We start from the raw sequence: 19,729 nt of genomic DNA, 5'->3' as shown, positions 1-19,729 counted from the left end.
TCCCTCTACTCACTCCATATCCCTGTCCTCCTCTGTGGGTCATTCCTCCCATACTTATTTTTATTTGCTGCTTTAGGAAACCCATTCCAGAGTTGTTGTTTATTTATTTATATATTTTGTATTTAAGATTTTTTTTTTTTTTTTTTTTTTTTTACAAATTTATTTAAGATTTCAGGAGGTACCCTGCTATAAAGAGTTAATATATTTGTTTCTGTTTGCTTCTATAAACCAGAGTTCAGGGGGAAAACTGACTAACATTTCTGTCCACTCCTGTTAAGAGACATAGTGCTTAGTATAAAATACTGGTTTGGTTTTAATGGCGTAATAAAAGAGTCTAATGTAAGCTAGTAAGAAAGTAAGCAAATTTAACATGGTATTAATTGCTGTTAATAGCAATTAAAGAGTTTATGTTGCTAAACAGTAGTATATTGTATAGCAACATAAACTCTTTAATTGCATCTGTTGAGCCTACGGTGTGAGAATTAAAGCCAGCAGTAATGTCCATGACCTGGTTTGTGAATAAACTTCAATTAAAAAGACACTGATGGAGAGAAATGCGTAAATAGGTCCATTTATCAGAACGCCGGCTCCTCAGACAGTCTGACACTAACAAGGCTCTCAGCAGTGAACCCAGAGCCGACACAGCCAGCACATGACCGTATCCCATAATTCCCAGGGGAGGGTGGGACTGAGACAGTGACCCACTGCCCCGTATCTTCTCTCCTAGACCTCAGAGGCTGTTATTGAATGGCTGAGCGAATGTCAGCTGCAACTCTACGCACCATACTTCATCAGCGCTGGCTATGACATTTACACCATTAGCAGAATGACCCCGGAGGTAAGAGGAAAGATAAATAAATGTAACAAATGAAATCAGAAGAAAAGACAAATTTCTATCAATCTCTATGCACAATGAAGCTAGAGATAAGTAATAATCTAATAATAATATGTAGACTAAATTGTCTCAGTATAAAAATAATAATAATAATAATAATAATAATAATACTACCACTAATAATAATAATAATAATAATAATAATAATAATAATAATAATAATAATAGTTTAGAAGGATGATCCAAGAGGTAAGAGTAAAAAGAAATAAATTAATTTAGTCGTTCATTAAGTAAAAAAAAAAAGAAGAAATTACATCACAAAGAAATTGACTATATAAGGTTAAGAAATACAGAAAGTGAAAATTACTTATAATTACAATAACATTAGCAGAATCAACATAAGATTAATAAAGTTGATATTTTAAAAATCATCCATATTTTTGAATACAGAAAACAACTGATTAGATGTTGTAGGGATAAAGCCACAGGTTTCTTCCAGGAAGCTGTAAACAGGTCCGAATGCCAACATTTAACGGCTGATGATATTTAAAGGGTACGTCACTCCTTTATGCTCACTCATTTATCTCACACTCTGCTGAAATTCTTTTGCTTCTATCATTACATTAAATTCTGCCATTTCAAAAACAACACAGTGTGCAGTGCCTTGCATAAGTATTCACACCCCTTGGAGGTTTCCATTTTTTTTTGTATTATGTACTCTCTCGCATCACTGTCATGGCCTAATGGTTAGAGAGTCTGACTTGTAACCTGAAGGGCCGGCCACGACTGAGGTGCCCTTGAGCAAGGCAACGAATCTTCCTCAACTGCTACCAGGGCACCGCAGCATAAATGGCTGCCCACTGCTCTGGGTGTGTGTTCATGATGTGTGTGTTCACTGCTGTGTGTGTGCACTTTGGATGGGTTAAATGCAGAGAACTAATTCTGAGTAGGGGTCACCGTACTAAGCTGTATGTCACGTCACTATTTTTATTTTAACCACTTTATCCTGATAAGGGTTACGGTGGATACGGATACTGTACCAGGATCACTGAGCATGAGGTGGGAATACACACTGGATGGATCACCAGTCCATTGCAGGGCACTATGCATACGCGCGTGCGCACACACACACACACTGCTCACAGGCATTCACCTGAGCTCAGAATCTTGCCCGGTACCTTGTACTACCCACTTATGACCCCTTATTACCTATTTATGTAGTTAGAACATAAAAAGCAGAAATACCTTGATTGCGTAAGTATTCACCTCTTCAGCCTATACTGTATACTGTATATATTTTCATTTGTAATAATAAAGCAGATCTTTAAGCAGAACTTAAAGCAGTTACAGGTTAGCTGTTCTCTACCAAACTCTGCTATTCCAGAAGCATGGGTATTTATTTTTAAATCGTGCTACACATCATTTGTACCCAGCTGTAGTTCATTCAAATAATGTTTATTTTTGCATTTTTAGGAAGGAGTCTCCAGTCAGCACTTTATAAATGTCAGCAGGAAAGCTCAAACTTTCTGTTTTCTGTCTTCAGAACCGCAGAATTTGTGATTTCTTGGTCAAATTATATGTGTTAAGTGTAAAAAAAAAAAAGGCAAGTAAGAGAAAGTCACATCACTTCGTTGTACTATTATTTTTTCCGTTGCATTAATGTAACAGCTTACAAATCAGTGACATAAAATCCCACCACATTAAAGCCACGTTTTCTAAAATGTGTATAGGTTTAAAGGAGGTGAATATTTATGTAAGGCACTGTATATTTCATATATTTCTGTAAACACATGTATGTTTCCAATTAGATTTGTCACAATAGTGAGCATTACAATATGCAACAATGTCGAACATACCCAAATACTGGCACTTCTGGGCTCTCCTGAGGGTAAAGCATGTGTCAACTGTCTCTCCTAATTACAGTAGCAACACCAATTTTAATATTAAATGTCTTTTATAATGTAGGATATTTAACACAGAACGCGAATGATAACATGATGAAATTACATGTTGTGTTTGGTTCCTTATTCTATCTCAAGGACCATCATCTCTCTAACATTTGTCTCATAGCTGCTGTTAGCTTTTAGCTTGCTCATTAGGGATCCAGATTAAGACCCAAAATGTTAAAAGTGCTATACAAAGAATTGAATTGTATATGAAAACGTCATATTGTCATGTTTTAGAATCGGCATCTGTATCGACTTGGCAATGCTCTTAGATTGTTCTGCTTGTAATAAACTCTTTATGTGTGTTTCATGGGTGTGTGGATGATCTATGATTTGGTTCTCAGGATTTGACAGCAATCGGTGTGACTAAACCGGGTCACCGCAAGAAAATGCTCTCAGAGATCAATAAGCTCAGTGTCACAGAGTGGACGCTCGACCAAAAACCCGTGAGTGCCACTTTCAATCATAAAACCAGATATTGTTTATGCCTTTGGATATTTTCTACCTGGCATTGATAACAGTAATAACATTTTTAAAATACAAAGTATAGCACTTACTCCATGAAACAGTAAGGAACAGGGAATAGAAGGGCTAATGAGGTGTGTGTGTGTGTGTGTGTGTGTGTGTGTGTGTGTGTGTGTGTGTGTGTGTGTGTGTGTGTGTGTGTGTGTTTTGACTAATTCTCAGTCTAATCTCTGCGAGTGGTTAAACATGATTGGATTGAGTCAGTATCACCAGATTTTGGTCCAAAACGGCTACGAGAACATTGAGTTTATCACAGACATCACATGGGAAGATCTGCAGGAAATCGGCATTACCAAACTCGGTAACATATGTTCCAACATACATACTCTTTTGTAATTGTTCTACTTTGCTACCGGTTTTTATCACCGGTGCTACTCTATCCACCTTCTTTTTCATTCACCATCCAAGTACATTAAAAACAAGCAAACAATTTTGGCCATTTTTATTGCTTCATTTGTCTAGGCCATCAGAAGAAGCTCATGCTTGCAGTAAAGAAGCTAGCTGAAATCCAGAAAGGCTCAGAAAAGCGAAATATGAGTCGTAAAAAAGCTCAGGAGCAGACATCCACTGAGTGCCCTCCCCCTGAGTGCACGTCTCCTAAACTCAGCTCATTAAAGGAGAATGAGCCGAACTCTGAGATTCCAGATGGATCTGAAAAGGAGACACGTACAGTTCGACAGAACAGTGGGGGTGGACAGAGAGGCAACGTTTCAACTGGCCACTCAAAATCTCGCCAGTGTTACCCACAAGGTCCACCGTATACACCGCCACAGACTCCAACCAAAACAAAACCCCCTTCATCACCCAAAAATGGAACTCAGATGATGGACAAGCCCACTTCATTTCCCACACACAAAGCATATCAGGAAACTGGAAGGAAGGAGGAAGTGCAAATGGACGTGGCATCAAATTCTGCACCACCCACTTCCGTGCCTCAGATTCTCCTGCCACCAGAAGGCAATGAATCTGGTAAACAGGAACAAGAAATGAAAAAGCGTGCTCACAGCCTAAATCGTCACGATGGCGAGCAGGAGCGTAATGAAGCTGACATGGCGAATGCAAACACTACTGTGCAGCCCCGCCGTGTCAGCCGGAGCAACTCTGTACGTAACCAGAGTGACAAAAATAATGACAAAAATGTCAAAAACGAGAAAAATGTGAACCGGGGCAACCAATCCATTGCTCTGAGGCAGAAGAAGAAAGGCCCTCCTCCTCCACCGCCAAAACGTTCTAGCTCGGCTATCTCAAGCTCCAGCACCAACCTAAATGACATACCTAAAGACACAGGTACTGGAAACCTTCTGGACATCAACTACAACCCACAGAGACGAGCCAGTGCTGTAGAAACAGGCGTCACTGTGGAGACTGGGAGCGGAGGTGCTGTGGAGACGGGTAGTGTGGGGAGCGTCAGGAGTATCGCTGCCATGTTGGAGATGTCATCTATTGGTGGAGGAGCAAAAGGACTTGCCATGCAGAGATCTACAGCACATTTTCTACAGGTAGGAAATTACTCTCTCATCCCATTTTTCCCTTTCTCTCCTTTCCTGCACTCTTTCAGTGTATTTTATTATTATTATTATTATTATTATTATTATTATTATTATTATTATTATTATTATTATTGAAATCCCAGAAGCCCTTTTTTCAAGTTTGTGATTCATATTTTTTTCTTATTTAAATGTGAAAAAGTTTGTTAGTAAGCAAGTTCATTTAGGTGAACTATTAGTTTAATTCTATTAGTTTAATTAAATTAGTCTCTTGTGTCCTCAGGTGTCTCAATCAGGAGGTAGGCAATATGACGCGATAGGTTTAGACGGAGAAGTGGTGAATCGCCGCAGGACCATCAGTGGCCCGGTCACAGACCTTGTAGCAGCGGCAAAGAAAAAATCCCAACAATCCGAGCCAGTACCAGTTCAAACTACAGCACAGAATGAAATTCAGGCCAAACCACAGGCTGAGAACCTGCATCCTGAGGACAGAAACCTGACTGTTAAAACAAAGCCGAAGCAAAGTGAGGACAGCACAGGTGCCATCCACCTCCCAACACATGAGGATTCTTCAAACATTGATGGATCTAAAAAGAGGACCTGGAGCTCCAAGCCACCTCAAGATGAAGCCCGATTTTACCTCACAGAGTCAAACACTGTTAAACGGAGGCCCAAGATCAGAGAGAAGGAGTCTGAGGATGAGAGAGTTTACCAAAATGGAACTGGCACTATTAAGAGACGCCCGGTTTCTGAGGTTACTGTCTCTGAACAGCCCAGATCGGTCGAGAAGCCATTGGAGAATGCACCTCGGAGAGAGAAATCAGACCTGGTTGGACAATCTGCACCTGGTAAATCTGCTAAACCTCCAGTGTCTCCTAAACCCATCCTCCATAACGTGAAGAGACAGGACACTCCAGCTGAAGTGACCAAAAAAGGCACCTTTCCTGGAGCTCCTGGCAGCCCAGGTACTACACAGTGTGGCCCTTTCTCTTGCCCTGTCTTTACCCAATTATGTGAGTATTCCTCTTAAAAAAACAGCTCCAAGCCTTTTTTTATTTTGTGTCGGATCAGAAGTTTTGGTTTGCTTTCTTCCCATCTTTGTTCTTATTGCGTGAAGCATGCTAATTATTCCACCCTGGCTTTTTTACCAAATTTAGTTTAAACATATTTTACACTTATCGGACTTACTTCCCAGATGATACACAGCCATCTAGCCGGCAATTTACATCTCAATAACACAACATGCCACTCATTTGTTATAATTTATGCGAAATGGCATAATTTTAGTAGGCGTTACGGCTTGTGCTGTCTTCATTGCAACAATCAATATAACACACATTTATGGCATTAAAAGGGCATCAGAGTATTTTATCTCTTCTGGGTAAAATACATGTTTGTAAGTAAACACAGATGTGAGATAGATTTCTATATTATTGACCTTGTGGCACTAATGACTTACGATAGAGCCAAATATTTCTTGGCTTGATCTGTGACTACACAACATACCTTACCAACACCACTTCCTCTGAATACACGAGACAAACACTGAGGACAATAGGAGTTAAAGAGTTCAAAAGTTTTTAGTCTACCATTCAAAGTAAGGACATCAATCCTGCAGAAAAACATCATTCATTTACAGTATGACAGGGACATAAATTGGCGAGAAAACAGAAAGTTTTGTCCAACAACTGTCCAGCTCCACCAGCCCAATTTCAGTGACTGTCAGACCGCAGCCGCTGACTATCCTTTTGTTGATCTCATGCTCTCTTTTTCTGTCACTTAAGATTCTAAGATAGTTATACTCCATATGGTCTCTCCATATGTATCCTGACATGCTGATTTTCATGCCATTCACTTTTTACTCGGCAATAAAGGGCTTGAGTGTATGTCCATGGGCCAATACCAACCCAAGATAGTATCAACTGCAAATAATGGATGTTACTATAATTAGAACACCGTACTTATCTGCAACATGATATCCCATCCTTGAAAACCTCAAACAGTAGCGAAGGCAAAACACACCTTCGATGTGGTCTGTCCAGTGCCTGCAGTATGTTCAGCTGAATCTATGAAGGTTTCTAGCTGCCATAATACATTCACCATTTAGAGATGGACTCTATAACATTTATTTCTGGAACCAGCTCATGCATGTCCATCATTGCCACACATGGACATTGTCCCCAAGAGGCATAAGGGTGTCGGTAGGTGGTACCCTCTCGAGTACGTTCTCGAAGACATCTGAATAGTCCAAACTGTTGTTTTGTTGTTGTTTTTTTGTGCAAACGCACAAACTAGGAGAGTTTCCCATTGAGATAACCCTCTTGACCACTGGAAGGCCCCCTGACTAGGACTGGTATCTCCATACGCATCGGAGGACTGTCTCTTGTTAGATGTCCAGAGTAGGATATCTCTTTCAATCACAATGTTTAGTTCCTGTAGAGTGTGGATGTAATGTTGACTAGGCCAACAATAGTCCATACCTTACCATCCAGTGGCAATGCAAGCGCTACGACTGATAACCTCTTTGGATGTAGATGGCTAGGCCTTCTTTAGTGCCCTGACCTGCTGAGTGCAATCCACAGTGCATTACTGCACTGCCTTCCTGGTTGTTGAATCTTAAAGGCTTCATTTGCATGTTGCAACCTTGCTGACTTTGCAAGATGGGTGCATGATGGGTGGATATGCTCACATTTAGTGCTGGCTTAGCAGCGTACCAGTGGCAGTAGTGACCTGACCCGACTTACAACCATCTTACACACTAACAGCCTTTTTCCCTGATAGTGATTTGATATTTCATGCTTGCAATGCCTCCGAATTTCCACTATATGCATGCTCCCCTGCTGGTATTGCACCCTCAACATCAACTTGCAACCCACAAGGTAGCTCCACATTACTATTTTGCTTACAGACTTGCCAAGGCTTGGCTTCAGAGCCCTGACACAGTAACCTTAACCCATGCAGCATATACATTTTTGCACCTTTCCTGGGAGAGCTTCAGGATCACTCTGTCTGACAGATCTGTTCACCACGGACAGACCATAAAACTGTTTTCACAGTGTGTATCTTCCTGACCAACATACATCTTAGCTCCAATGAAGAGAAATCTTACGTTCTAGACCATGCTCTTCCCCAACACTTTGGGAAAGGCCAAGTGAAGGTCAGATGATACGTACATAGCCCTGAGGTTCACTGCATTACACAAGGACCTTCACCATTACAAACTCTGAATTTAATAACAGGGTTAATATACTCTCCATGATTGTTTAATACTGTAGTATAATATGTTGCTGTTGCTGTCACGGATTCTGAACTGTCACGATAACGGTTACGTTAAACAGTAATACTGGCCAATACATTCGTATAGACCTTTTTTCTGGGATTCTTCTGTTTTAGTAGTCCTGTAAAGGGAGAACCAGAGTAATTTTCTTTATTTTGTCATTGTCCACTGAATGCAAGCCATTAGTTGGTAGAAAAACAAAACTTGGCTCTGGCATTGGGCTTAGATGTGGTGAAGTACAGCTGTAGAAGTGTCTTTCAAAGCTGCCTGTGGTTAACTTATCTCCACTGGCAAGATGCCTAATATGTTTTTATTTACTGACGTGAATATTACTTTCCAAAAACTTCTATTCTAGAATGTGTTCGTACGTTTGGAGCGCCAGTGGCCAAATACTCGCAGTCAAATCCCATTGTTTGTTCTTTTTCTAAACCATTCTGCCTTCTCCACATTGTTTCCACATTTCCACAGTCTTACATGGCTTATGTAGTTTATGTCTTAGATCAGATGCAATAGGTCATTTGTTCTATTATCAGAACCTCATTTTGCTAATCGATCCTCATTGTTTTTGATGTTCTAATTCATGGACTCTATGTTTCCATCCATTCTACTCTCCTACGATAAACCTAGTAGTTAAATGTCTTTTTATAGGAACAGCTTAACTAAAAAAAATGAAGTGTACACATTGTTTCTCTTACCACAAATCTAGCTGATCAGCCAATCCATGGATTTTGTTTGAGAATTGCTGCTTTAGTTTTGCAAAGTAATTACAAAGCTAATTAAGCTCGCAGACTTCTTATCAAGTCTGACTTTGGCTGATTGACTTTAGTTGAGGTACGTGAAACTTTGTGTGGTCCTTGTTTTGGTTAAACTTGCTTTAATGGGTTTCTGTTTCTGTTTGCTGCAGTTGAAGGGAAAAAAGTTCCTCCTCCGGTTTCTCCGAAACCCACTCCCCCACCCACAGCACCCAAACCTAATAAAAATATCATTCAGAAAGTTGCTGTGACTTCACTGGTGTCACCTGGCAATCAGACCGTCACCATAACAACCGCCACACCCCCTATCACACCCCCTAATTCAGCAAAAACACCAACATCACCAGCTCAAAGTCCACAAACTCCCATCACTCCACCCATTAAACCACCTCGCTCTTCCATTGGAGGAGTGTCTATGGACGCTGGGGGTGGGGCTCCGCCAACGTCAGAGGTCAGTGGCGTGACGAGTGTGGATGCGGTGCATCAGAAGATTGAGGAGACCAGTGCGTCGCTCGCTGCAGCGCTGCAGGCCGTGGAGGAGAAAATCAAAGAGGACAGGAATAAAGCGTAAGATACATTTGCACAACAAATCATCCCCCAAACTCTGTAGTTTTTGCTTCATTTATATAGAATTGGAATGAAACATTGCATAGCAAGAACACGTCTAAGCAACCGCACATTGTCAGGGTTAGAGGGTATTATGTTTATGGAAACTGTCTCCAGGGGTTGTGCTTTCTAATAGCCAGAGGTAAAGCAGTAGCTTTTTTTCACTGTAAGATTTTTGTCACTGTAAATCTTATGTACTGAGGCATTGCAGTGTGTGTGTGTGTGTGTGTGTGTGTGTGTGTGTGTGTGTGTGTGTGTGTGTGTGTGTGTGTGTGTGTGTGTTTTTCTCTCAGGCTACAGTAATCCATCACTGATTATTTTCCTATATGGTTTGCTGGTTTCACATCTGTGTGTGTGTGTGTGTGTGTGTGTGTGTGTGTGTGTGTGTGTGTGTGTGTGTGTGTGTGTGTGTGTGTGTGATTTAGCTTGACGGCTGAGAATAAGAGCACAGTGAGCATCCTGGACGACATCGGCAGCATGTTCGACGACTTGGCCGATCAGCTGGATGCCATGCTGGAGTGAAGAGCACAATAGTAGAGGAGCAACAAGGGCACAAATAAACAAACAACCTCCTCCTTACTGTCCCCCTACACCATCCTCTCTTCCTTCTGTTCATTCCTCATTCCAATAATCCTGTCTTTCTGTCCGTCAGCCTCCGGTGCACAGCCTTTAAGCGGAGGCCGAATCTTTTAGTCTTTCAAATGATCGGCTAGGGGGCGTTGACTTCTGCCTGTCGTGCGTCTCGCCTGGCAACGCGCTAGTGTATATGAAAACATTATTATGGTATGTGTACATTGTGTAAGCATGAGAAAAGTTTTTAATCTCTAAAGAACAAAATCTCACAGTGAGAGACCTGCATCAATCAGTACAGTAATATATATATAAATATAATTATATATAAAGAAATATATAAATAGTTTATTTTGTTTTTATTCAATGGTAAATGCAGTGTTATGTTCAGAAGCTCTATAATGACACAGTTTGTGTTGGATCTGTGCTGGTTTTCAGTGATCTGAGTTAACATTTTGCTTCGTGCGTTGTTTTCTTTTGGCTTGTTTTGCTGTGACCTTTGACCTCACCTACAGCAGAATGGATGCCCCGAATCTGGCTGTGTTCCAAATGCTAGTATTTGATCAAACCATTCTTACTAGACTCTGTTCGACTAGACACCATTGCACTGTCATGGCCTTATTTCAGGGCAACTTTGCAGCTCGCGTACATGATTAGTGCTCTTCAACAATCCCCATAGAGGACACAGGGACTCTAAACAAATGACCTCCAGAGCTATGCTACACATACCGTAGCCATGCCACTTCATCACACACTCATTCTCAGTGTTAAACTTGACACACGTAGTGCATTATGGGTAACAACCATCAAGAAGAATCGCCTAACTGAGGAGATCTAATATTCCAACGACTGGTTCAGTGTCGACATTCTGCCCCTTTAATACCACCTCATCCTACAGTGTCTCTTTGATTCGTGTGCCTTAACACGACCGGTGACCTCACACACACACACACATACACACACACTCACATATACACACACATACTCACACACACACTCACACACACACACACACACTCATACACACTCACACACACACACACACATATACACACACACATACAAATCACATTTAAAAACCAGTCCTCCAGCTGAAGAAGAAAATCTTAATAAACGTTTCATTATAACTTAAATATTCAAATATTACGTAGTACACATGGTTATATTATTATAGATGTTTTCCAGAAAAACTTTATTCTAATGATGTGTGTGCACCATAACGAGGGCTTTTAGGTGTGTGTGTGTATACACACACACACACACACACACACACATATGAATTTAAATGAATTGTATTGTAGTTAAATGAATTACTTTGTACAGGCATGTGCCAGTAATCAGTTACGGTATCATGATTTTTAACACTTATTGTGGACACTTCAGTATCTGCAGCTTGTCCTGGCTGAAAGGTTGAAAGGACAACAGGCTCAAAAAACACCAAGCAGCCAAAGGAGCATCATGCAATTCCATAACATGTCACGCTTTTCCATCCAACATTTCCATGTGTGATTACACTAAACATCGTGATACAGGAACAGAATATCAGCACATGCCTGACGTGTGTAATGTTCCTTTTTTTAATGTATGTGCCTTGTCCCGATTCTGTTCTTTTTTTAGTGTAATTGTGTAGAAACTGTGTACAGAGTCATGAAGACTTTTTTTTCAGCTTTGTATATAGCAAAACTGCATTGCTTAATTCTTTATTAACATTTTAAAATGCCTGTGCTTTTATTTTTATTGCATTTTATTCATCTTTCAGATTCTAAAAAGAAAAAAATTATGTGCAAAATATTATATATATTGGTTCGAAAATGTTTTATTTTCACTGTTTGGCAGAGATGTTTATTTAAAAAGAAGACAAAGTGAGATTCCCTGCACGGCTCACCGGTGTGTGTGTGTGTGTGTGTGTGTGTGTGTGTGTGTGTGTGTGTGAGAGAGAGAGAGAGAGAGTGCAGGCTGTATATTGTGTTCATGTTCCTGCTGTTGGTTCGTATTGAGCTGTGTTCATATTGCCATTGGGAAACGTGGTGTGCTTGCAGTGATGCACCAAAAAACCACCTGCTCTAAATAAATGTTCGACACAAATAAACTTCTACATTTGTTTTGTTTTTTTACTGACCTCAGCAGCATCCCCACGTCCTGGTCCAGAGGCTGTGTATAAATCAATGAAGAGATTAAAAAGACAGGAAAAAGATCTGAGCAAACTGATAGAAAATAACCAGAACAATCCAAGGTTTTTATTTAGTACAGTGGCTAGATTAACAACAAAACAGAGATCTGAACACAATATTCCAACTTCATGAGATTCTTCACTGATAAAATTAAAAGCACCAGGAACAAAACAGTTGATGTTCAACATGTGAGAGCACCTTGTGACCCAGTCTCACCTAAAGCTCCACACTCATAACTACAGTGCTTTAATAAACTTTTTACTACAGCTAAACCAACAACATGTTCACTACACCCCATTCCAACTAAATTACTGAAAGAAGTGTTACATAAAGCTGGTGAGCCTCTTCTTTATATTATAAACTCCTCGCTATCTTTACGTTACGTCCCTAAATCCTTCAAGTTGGCAGTTATTAAGCCACTCATTAAGAAACCTAATTTAGAGTCTATTGAACTATCAAATTACAGACCTATTTCACACTTTTCGTTTATGTCTAAAATACTAGAAAAGGTTGTCTGTTCAACTGAGCTCCTTACAGGAGAACAATATCTTTGAAGGGTTTCATCAGGTTTCAGGCCCCATCATAGCACAGAAACAGCACTTGTTAAAGTCACAAACGACTTGTTCCTAGCTTCAGACCAAGACTGTATGTCACTATTAGTTCTACTTGACCTTAGTGCTGCATTCGACACTATCGATCAACATTCTCCTAGATCGCTTATAAAATTACACAGGTATTCATAGACAGGCTTTAAGTTGGTTTAGATCCTACCTGTCAGAGCGATACCATTTTGTAGAACTAAATGGTAAATCCTCCAGTTTATTGCCAGTTAATAATGGAGTCACTCAAGGATCAGTCCTAAGACCCCTGCTTTTCTCGATATACATGCTTCCGTTAGGGAACATTATTAGAAGACATGGGATTAGTTTCCACTGTTATGCTGACGATACACAGTTATATATCTCATCAAAACCAGATGAAATAGTCAGATGAAAATTAACTGAGTGCGTTGGAAAGATAAAAGATTGGATGAATTTTCTGTTGTTAAACCCTGATAAGACAGAAATACTACTTATAGGTCCAAAAACCAGTACACAGAAGCTCTCACAATTCTACTTCCATTTAGAGGGATGTACTGTTACTAGTAGCTCAACAGTTAAAGACCTGGGTGTTATATTAGACAGCAACCTGTCTTTTGAAAATCATATCACCCATACTACAAAAACAGCCTTCTTCCACCTTAGAAATATTGCCTAGCTGAGAAACATCCTGTCTGTATCTGATTCTGAGAAGTTAGTTCATGCATTCATGACCTCTAGACTGGACTATTGTAATGCATTACTAGGTGGTTGTCCTGCATCTTTAATAAATAGGTTACAGTTAGTCCAAAATGCAGCTGCCAGAGTTCTCACTAGAAAAAGAAAGTATGACCATATAACCCCAATTTTATCATCTCTACACTGGCTACCTGTTAAGCTTAGAATTGACTACAAACTGCAGCTACTTACGTACAAGGCTCTTAATAGTTTAGCTCCCATGTATCTAACTAGTCTTCTAACACGTTACAATCCTTCATGCTCTCTGAGATCACAAAACTCAGGACTTCTGGTAGTTCCAAGAATATCTTAGTTTTCTAAAGGTGGTAGAGCGTTTTCTTATTTAGCTCCCAAACTTTGGAATAGTCTTCCTGATAGCGTTCGGAGCTCAGACACACTTTCCCAGTTTAAATGTAGATTAAAAACTCATCTCTTTAGTCAGGCATACACATAATACATCCCATAATATTGTGAACTATTACATCATACTTGCAAATATTATGAACAGCAGATATGCTAATCCCTCTCCACTGCTTCTGTATTTCTACCCACCCTGAGGCATCCAGAAATTCTACCAGCTCCGATCGCTTTCCGTGTGATGAAGATTTTGGACCTCCACTGAGACGAGGCCGACTCTGTGAGAATCCTGAGGCATCTAGAGATCTATCAGCTCCAGTCAGACTCTGTGATACTAAAGAGGAGATCTGAACTCCATGTGATCTTTTGCATCTATACAACATTTGTTAGACTTTATATTTATAATCACACCTTCCAGTGTCACCCATATGAGGATGAGGTTCCACTCTGTGTCTGGTTCCTCTCAAGGTTTCTTCCTTTACCATCTAAGGGAGTTTTTCCTCACCACGGCTGCCTGAGTCACCTCAGACTTGCTCATTGGGGATAAATACACACACATTGTGAACTAAATCTATTTAATACTAATCTTGAATTTTGCATTCTATTAATCGTTCTATAATTCTTTATATTAATCAATGTTTATGTTCTGTAAAGCTCCTTTGAGACAATGTCAATTGTAAAAAGCGCTATACAAATAAACTTGAATTGAATCTGCACCGCACACACTCGCTCGCTGTTATCCACTGCTTCCCATTTCCAAGGAACCATTCCTTTGCAGGGCCTTATGTATACACACACACATCCACACACACACACACACACACATATTCATTTTCTACCGCTTATCCAAACTACCTCGGGTCACGGGGAGCCTGTGCCTATTTCAAGCGTCAAGGCAGGATACACCCTGGATGGATTTCTTTCACCTGAGTGAGACAGCAGATGACATTACCACAGTTAGCTAAAATATAAGAACCTTTTTCCTGTGACTACACGTGCAAATGAATTTACTGAATGAAATAATTCAGTCCTGGATTGAGACATACTTAACCAAGAGAAGGGACGATATGGGAAGAGCTTGAAACTATAAAGCACTAAACCCTTTTTTTTTTTTTTAGTATTTTTTAAAGAGAACACAAGTAAGTATTTAAAATGAACCCCTAGGTGTTTGAATAAGGTCTAATCTTGATCACCTTGCAAAAACATTTTCACTCTCTGTGCCCTTGTAAACCTGTTCTATAAAATGACATTTTTATATCAGTTGCTTTAAGTTTTATTGATGGGATAATAAGATGTGTGTTTATCGACATAGGACTAATTTCTCTTTCAAAGGCATTTTGAAGAAATAACACCTTAAGACACTTTTGTTAGCATCCAAATGTGTTCTATCTTCATGGATATGATTAACCATTATATTAACATCTACACTTCTAAATAACATGAAGACAGTTCATGGGACTTCACACAGTCTATGGATGTTAAAAACGGTCCAATGTTGTACCATGTTAATAACAGACAAAATAAAAGACGTTCGTCAGAACAATTTATTCAATATGGTGATAATGTCATGATCCATGATAAAAATGTAGACAATTACTAGTAACAATGGAAATGTATTAACGGCACTTGTCTAATTTTACCTCCAGTACAGCGCCTTCTGATTGGCTGAGAGCAGAAGCAACGATAACACAAAGGACTGGAATAACGGAGTTAACGATGATTAACACTATATGTTAGGAGTGTGTGTGTATGTGTGACTGATTAAAACACCGGAGCAGTTCTTTGAGACACCCAGATGATTGTGGTGTGTATTTTGTATTACACACACACCCACACACACCTGAAGCTGCAGCTGCTCAGAGCTCATCTGCTGCTGTATCATCAACTGTAATACAGTCACCATTTGGGTTAAAAGATAAATAACCCAGTGTTACAATACTGTTTTTCACACCGTCACTGATTTCCCCTAAAAAATCTCACATCATGAGTGTGCACTAGCAACACAAGCAGACAGTGTGTTAATCGCGTGCTTCTCTGCTAGCGATACAGAAGTATTTGAACCAGGCTGAACTGACTTCCTGTTTGAAGTATGACACTTTTTTTACATGTTTAAACAGCATCATTAGCCATTTCAGAAGTGAACAGCAGTCTAGAGTGACATCCACTCGATACTTCTTTTACTTCATTCGAGAGCTGAGGAAGGTGGCCGAGTGGACCCGGTTAGTAGGAAGCGGACCACGATGCACTGAAAAAGGTTCATTTTTCCATCAACGTAGTGTGCTGTTAGTTAATCAGATGATTAAATATATACAGTAGAAAAGAAAAAGCACACACAAAAAAAAAATCTCTCACTTGGCAATATCAAATGTTAGTCATAAAGCTGCTCAAATGGACAAAAAAATGCATCATGTAAACTTTTTTATGCCACCACTTGAAAAATTGTTTGGCTCTCAGGACTAGGATTGGACACTTCTGTGAATACTGATCAGCTGTTTTTAACTTCATCGTGTGACTTTGCCATAATGGAGCATGAGCAGACTGCTGTAGTCGTCGCCATGCCTGCTTCATCAATTTCCTGTTCAATATCCTTCACAATATTCGCTGTCCGCTTGCTCGCCCGTCTCGCTCCTTACATCACGCCGCACTCGCATGCCGAGATTTATTACCGATTGTTTCCGGCATGCTGGGAAATGTCATGGCGTCTCTGGCTGTGTTGAGCCGCTCGCCTGCCTCATGACTGCACGTGACTTTCGCCTCAGTGTCAACACATGGCTAATATTGACGAGCACAAAATCAAGGCTAATCTCATGTAGTGAGCAATCTCGGAGGAATTGAATTATTACTGGAGTTCTGTTCCCAGACCTGTGCAGGATGCTTCGTAAAAACGTTTCAAATGTGAGTGGAGAAAAGTTTAGGTGGTCAGTTCAGATGATCTAATTGCTGAGTCCCAGCAGAGAAGGCATCTCAGACATGATTCGTCACGTCATGGCTTGCTGTTCAGAGCAGCCGCCGTTATAACCGAATCAAACAGCTATATATACACACAACTGTATATTCAGTCTGGTCACTGAGGACTTTTACACGCTGGTCATTTGGAGTGGTTTAAGGCGACGCAGCAGTCAGGGTCCATGGCTGTGTGAGCCAAGATAAACCGTGTCCACATCACAGGAAACAGATAAAAACAGGGGGGGAAAGTCACTCCTGCTCAGGCTGGTGTCTTTAAAAGTGATGCAACTTCACCATGTAATCAGTTTTTACACACTGCTGGAAGGAACTAAAGGCCCACTGTGTGATTTTAGAAGTTGGTCATCATTTAGCAGGTCCACACCTGAGGAGAGAGGAAAGAAAACAAGGTTAGGGATGACAGTAATAAAAAGGGGAATGAGGTGGTGAGAAGTAGTGTCACACAGTCTGTCAGGACTCAGCCCGGACTTTGGCCATGTGCTTTTGTTGATGTTTTGTGTTCACGTGTCCGCCCCACCCTTGTCTCTTCCTCCCTGCCTCTGCACACCTGTTCCTCATGTGTTAATTGTCGTTAGTATTTAGTTGAGCCGCGTTGCCTTGAGCAGCGCAGAATCCTCTGTTGTCTGCTGTTGTCATGTCTCTAGTCCGTGTCCCTTGTTTTGTGTGTTTTATTTATTAGATCCTGTTTATTTGACGCTATGCTGCATTTGGGTCTGTTTCATCACCGTGTCGCTGACACTATCACTCATCTTCTCTAAGCAATATAATCTGTTGTAAAAGTTTTCAGCATCACAGTGCAGCATAACACACTTAAAGGGATGTGCTATCTGCCCTCTTCTCCATACAAGAGCTCACACAGACCTACAATTGGAAAAGCATAGTCTACTCGTCCCAGCCACAAAGCACGGGCAATTTCTGATGTTTATCCAGCAAAAAAAAAATCTACACGTTAAATAAAGAATAAACAAATGGAGGTGCTAGAAACAGAAGGGAATCCGACCTTCACGGTGCTGTCCACGGCTCCAGAAAACAGACGGCCTCTAGAGACGGCCAGTGCAGTGACGCTGCCTTGATGCCGCAGCAGAGTCTGTGTGCAGATCATGTTGTCCATACTCCACACCTGGAGAGTTAACACAACCAACACACATCAGCTTTACTCCTGACACCTACACGACGTTCTCGTCAGTGCACGTGACCAGTAGAAGAATGATTCTTGACATTTACCCTAAGTGAGCGATCGTAGGAGGCACTGAACACTTTGGTCTGGTCCGGCGTGGAAATGACAGCCAGAGCGTACACCGTCCCTACGTGTCCCGTAAGTGTGCGCACCTGCTCTTTAGACTCGATGTCCCACACCTGGGGAGAGAAAAGAAAAGTATCAAGTGCCAAGAAGACAGAAAATGTACACAAGAAAGGAGGACAGCTGTCTAGCGTTAGCTGAGCTGTAGCGTTCAGAGCAGACAGATGACTCACATGTATGAGGTTCTCATACGTGCCACAAACTATGTGGTGGTTGGTGACAGCAATGGAGTAAACGCTGCCCCCGGAGGTCTGGAGGACGTGTACGCACTCGAGAGAACGAATGTCCCAAATCTGAGAGAGAGAGATCCACAGAAAGAGAATAAAATGGCATTAAAACTGGGCCGATTACAATCTAGCAGTTTACTATGACATTTCATTCGATTCATTAGATTGGGAATAGCTGCTGATGTTCTTTTACCTTAATGGTTTGGTACGATCCGCTGTACAGGTGATTCTGAGATGCGACCAGAGCTCGAACCCAGTGATTCAGACCCGTGAGCTCTTTCTTCAGCTTCAGCTCTGTGCCCACAATGTCCCACACCTAGACACAAACACACACAAATAATCCAGGATGTAGGGATGACTCGGTTCCATCATGTCCTCAGACTCATATAAGTGCATTTGTCCACTCAAATAAAGCGATATAGAGAAGATTTCTGTTAGGAGACATTCATTTTAGGTAATGTATACTCGTGAAAATCCCATGCAGCAGAGTAGCAGAGAGAATCACAATAGCAATAGAACATTACAGATGGTTTTTCTTTACCTTAATTGCTTTGAGTGAGCCGCTGAAAAGCATGTTGTGTGAGGAGACGAGTGTGCACACTGGGTTATCATGTGCACGGATTGTGTTCACTTTCTGCAAGTTCTGGATGTCCCAAACCTTCATGAACACACACACAGACACACACAGACACACACAGACACACACAGACACACACAGACACACACAGACACACACAGACACACACACACAGCCAGACACACACACACACACACACACACACACACACACACAGACACACACAAGCATTTAAGCTGATGCTATTAGTCTGAAAGTGAAAATCCCAAAAGAGATGTGTTTGCTTTAGGTTCACTTACAATGATGGTGCAATCTGCTGAGCCACTGTACAGCTTATTACTGCATACAAGAGAGAGAGAGAGAGAGAGAGAGAGAGAGAGAATGAGATATAGACAGAATGAGAGAGTGAGATATAGACAGAATGAGAGAGTGAGATATAGACAGAATGAGAGAGTGAGATATAGACAGAATGAGAGAGTGAGATATAGACAGAATGAGAGAGTGAGAAAGAAATTAAAATTAACTGTGAATTTCCATGTAAATATTATATAATATTTTACTATAAAGATTTGGGTCTCACACACACACACTCACACAGACACACTCACACAGACACACACTCACACAGACACACACTCACACACACACACTCAGACACACTCACAGACACACACTCACACACACACACACACTCACACACACACACACTCACACACACACACACACTCACACACACTCACACACACTCACACACACACACAGACACACACACACTCACCCCTGAATACACAGTGCTAATACAATGCCATCATGACCCTC

At 40.8% G+C, this 19,729-nt stretch overlaps 2 protein-coding genes across 10 annotated transcripts in view; one reads left to right on the top strand and one right to left on the bottom strand.

Annotated features, from left to right (window-relative positions):
* Window positions 1–12,091, top strand: part of caskin1 (CASK interacting protein 1) — a 99,483-nt gene extending 87,392 nt beyond the window's left edge. For 6 of the 8 annotated variants that reach the window (XM_047801184.1, XM_047801185.1, XM_047801183.1 and 3 more), the window contains 7 exons: window positions 728–838; window positions 3,126–3,227; window positions 3,469–3,607; window positions 3,769–4,805; window positions 5,077–5,806; window positions 8,975–9,389; window positions 9,854–12,091. In XM_047801184.1, the coding sequence (XP_047657140.1) occupies window positions 728–838; window positions 3,126–3,227; window positions 3,469–3,607; window positions 3,769–4,805; window positions 5,077–5,806; window positions 8,975–9,389; window positions 9,854–9,950 (2,631 nt within the window). In that variant the 3' untranslated portion in view covers window positions 9,951–12,091. The remainder of the gene's footprint in view (window positions 1–727; window positions 839–3,125; window positions 3,228–3,468; window positions 3,608–3,768; window positions 4,806–5,076; window positions 5,807–8,974; window positions 9,390–9,853) is intronic. The other 2 variants (XM_047801182.1, XM_027171945.2) reach the window with 2 other exon arrangements.
* A 3,281-nt stretch (window positions 12,092–15,372) lies between these two features.
* Window positions 15,373–19,729, bottom strand: part of traf7 (TNF receptor-associated factor 7) — a 13,327-nt gene continuing 8,970 nt past the window's right edge. For both annotated transcript variants that reach the window (XM_027171849.2, XM_047801188.1), the window contains exons 15-22: window positions 19,689–19,729; window positions 19,210–19,249; window positions 18,875–18,991; window positions 18,527–18,649; window positions 18,280–18,399; window positions 18,031–18,162; window positions 17,807–17,926; window positions 15,373–17,170 (exon numbers count right to left, since the gene is read on the bottom strand). The exon at window positions 19,689–19,729 is cut by the window's right edge and continues 42 nt beyond it. In XM_027171849.2, the coding sequence (XP_027027650.1) occupies window positions 17,156–17,170; window positions 17,807–17,926; window positions 18,031–18,162; window positions 18,280–18,399; window positions 18,527–18,649; window positions 18,875–18,991; window positions 19,210–19,249; window positions 19,689–19,729 (708 nt within the window). In that variant the 3' untranslated portion in view covers window positions 15,373–17,155. The remainder of the gene's footprint in view (window positions 17,171–17,806; window positions 17,927–18,030; window positions 18,163–18,279; window positions 18,400–18,526; window positions 18,650–18,874; window positions 18,992–19,209; window positions 19,250–19,688) is intronic.

This window comes from Tachysurus fulvidraco, chromosome 15 (genome assembly GCF_022655615.1).
Source record: "Tachysurus fulvidraco isolate hzauxx_2018 chromosome 15, HZAU_PFXX_2.0, whole genome shotgun sequence".
Taxonomy (NCBI): domain Eukaryota; kingdom Metazoa; phylum Chordata; class Actinopteri; order Siluriformes; family Bagridae; genus Tachysurus; species Tachysurus fulvidraco.
This window is presented reverse-complemented; position numbering and strand designations above follow the sequence as displayed.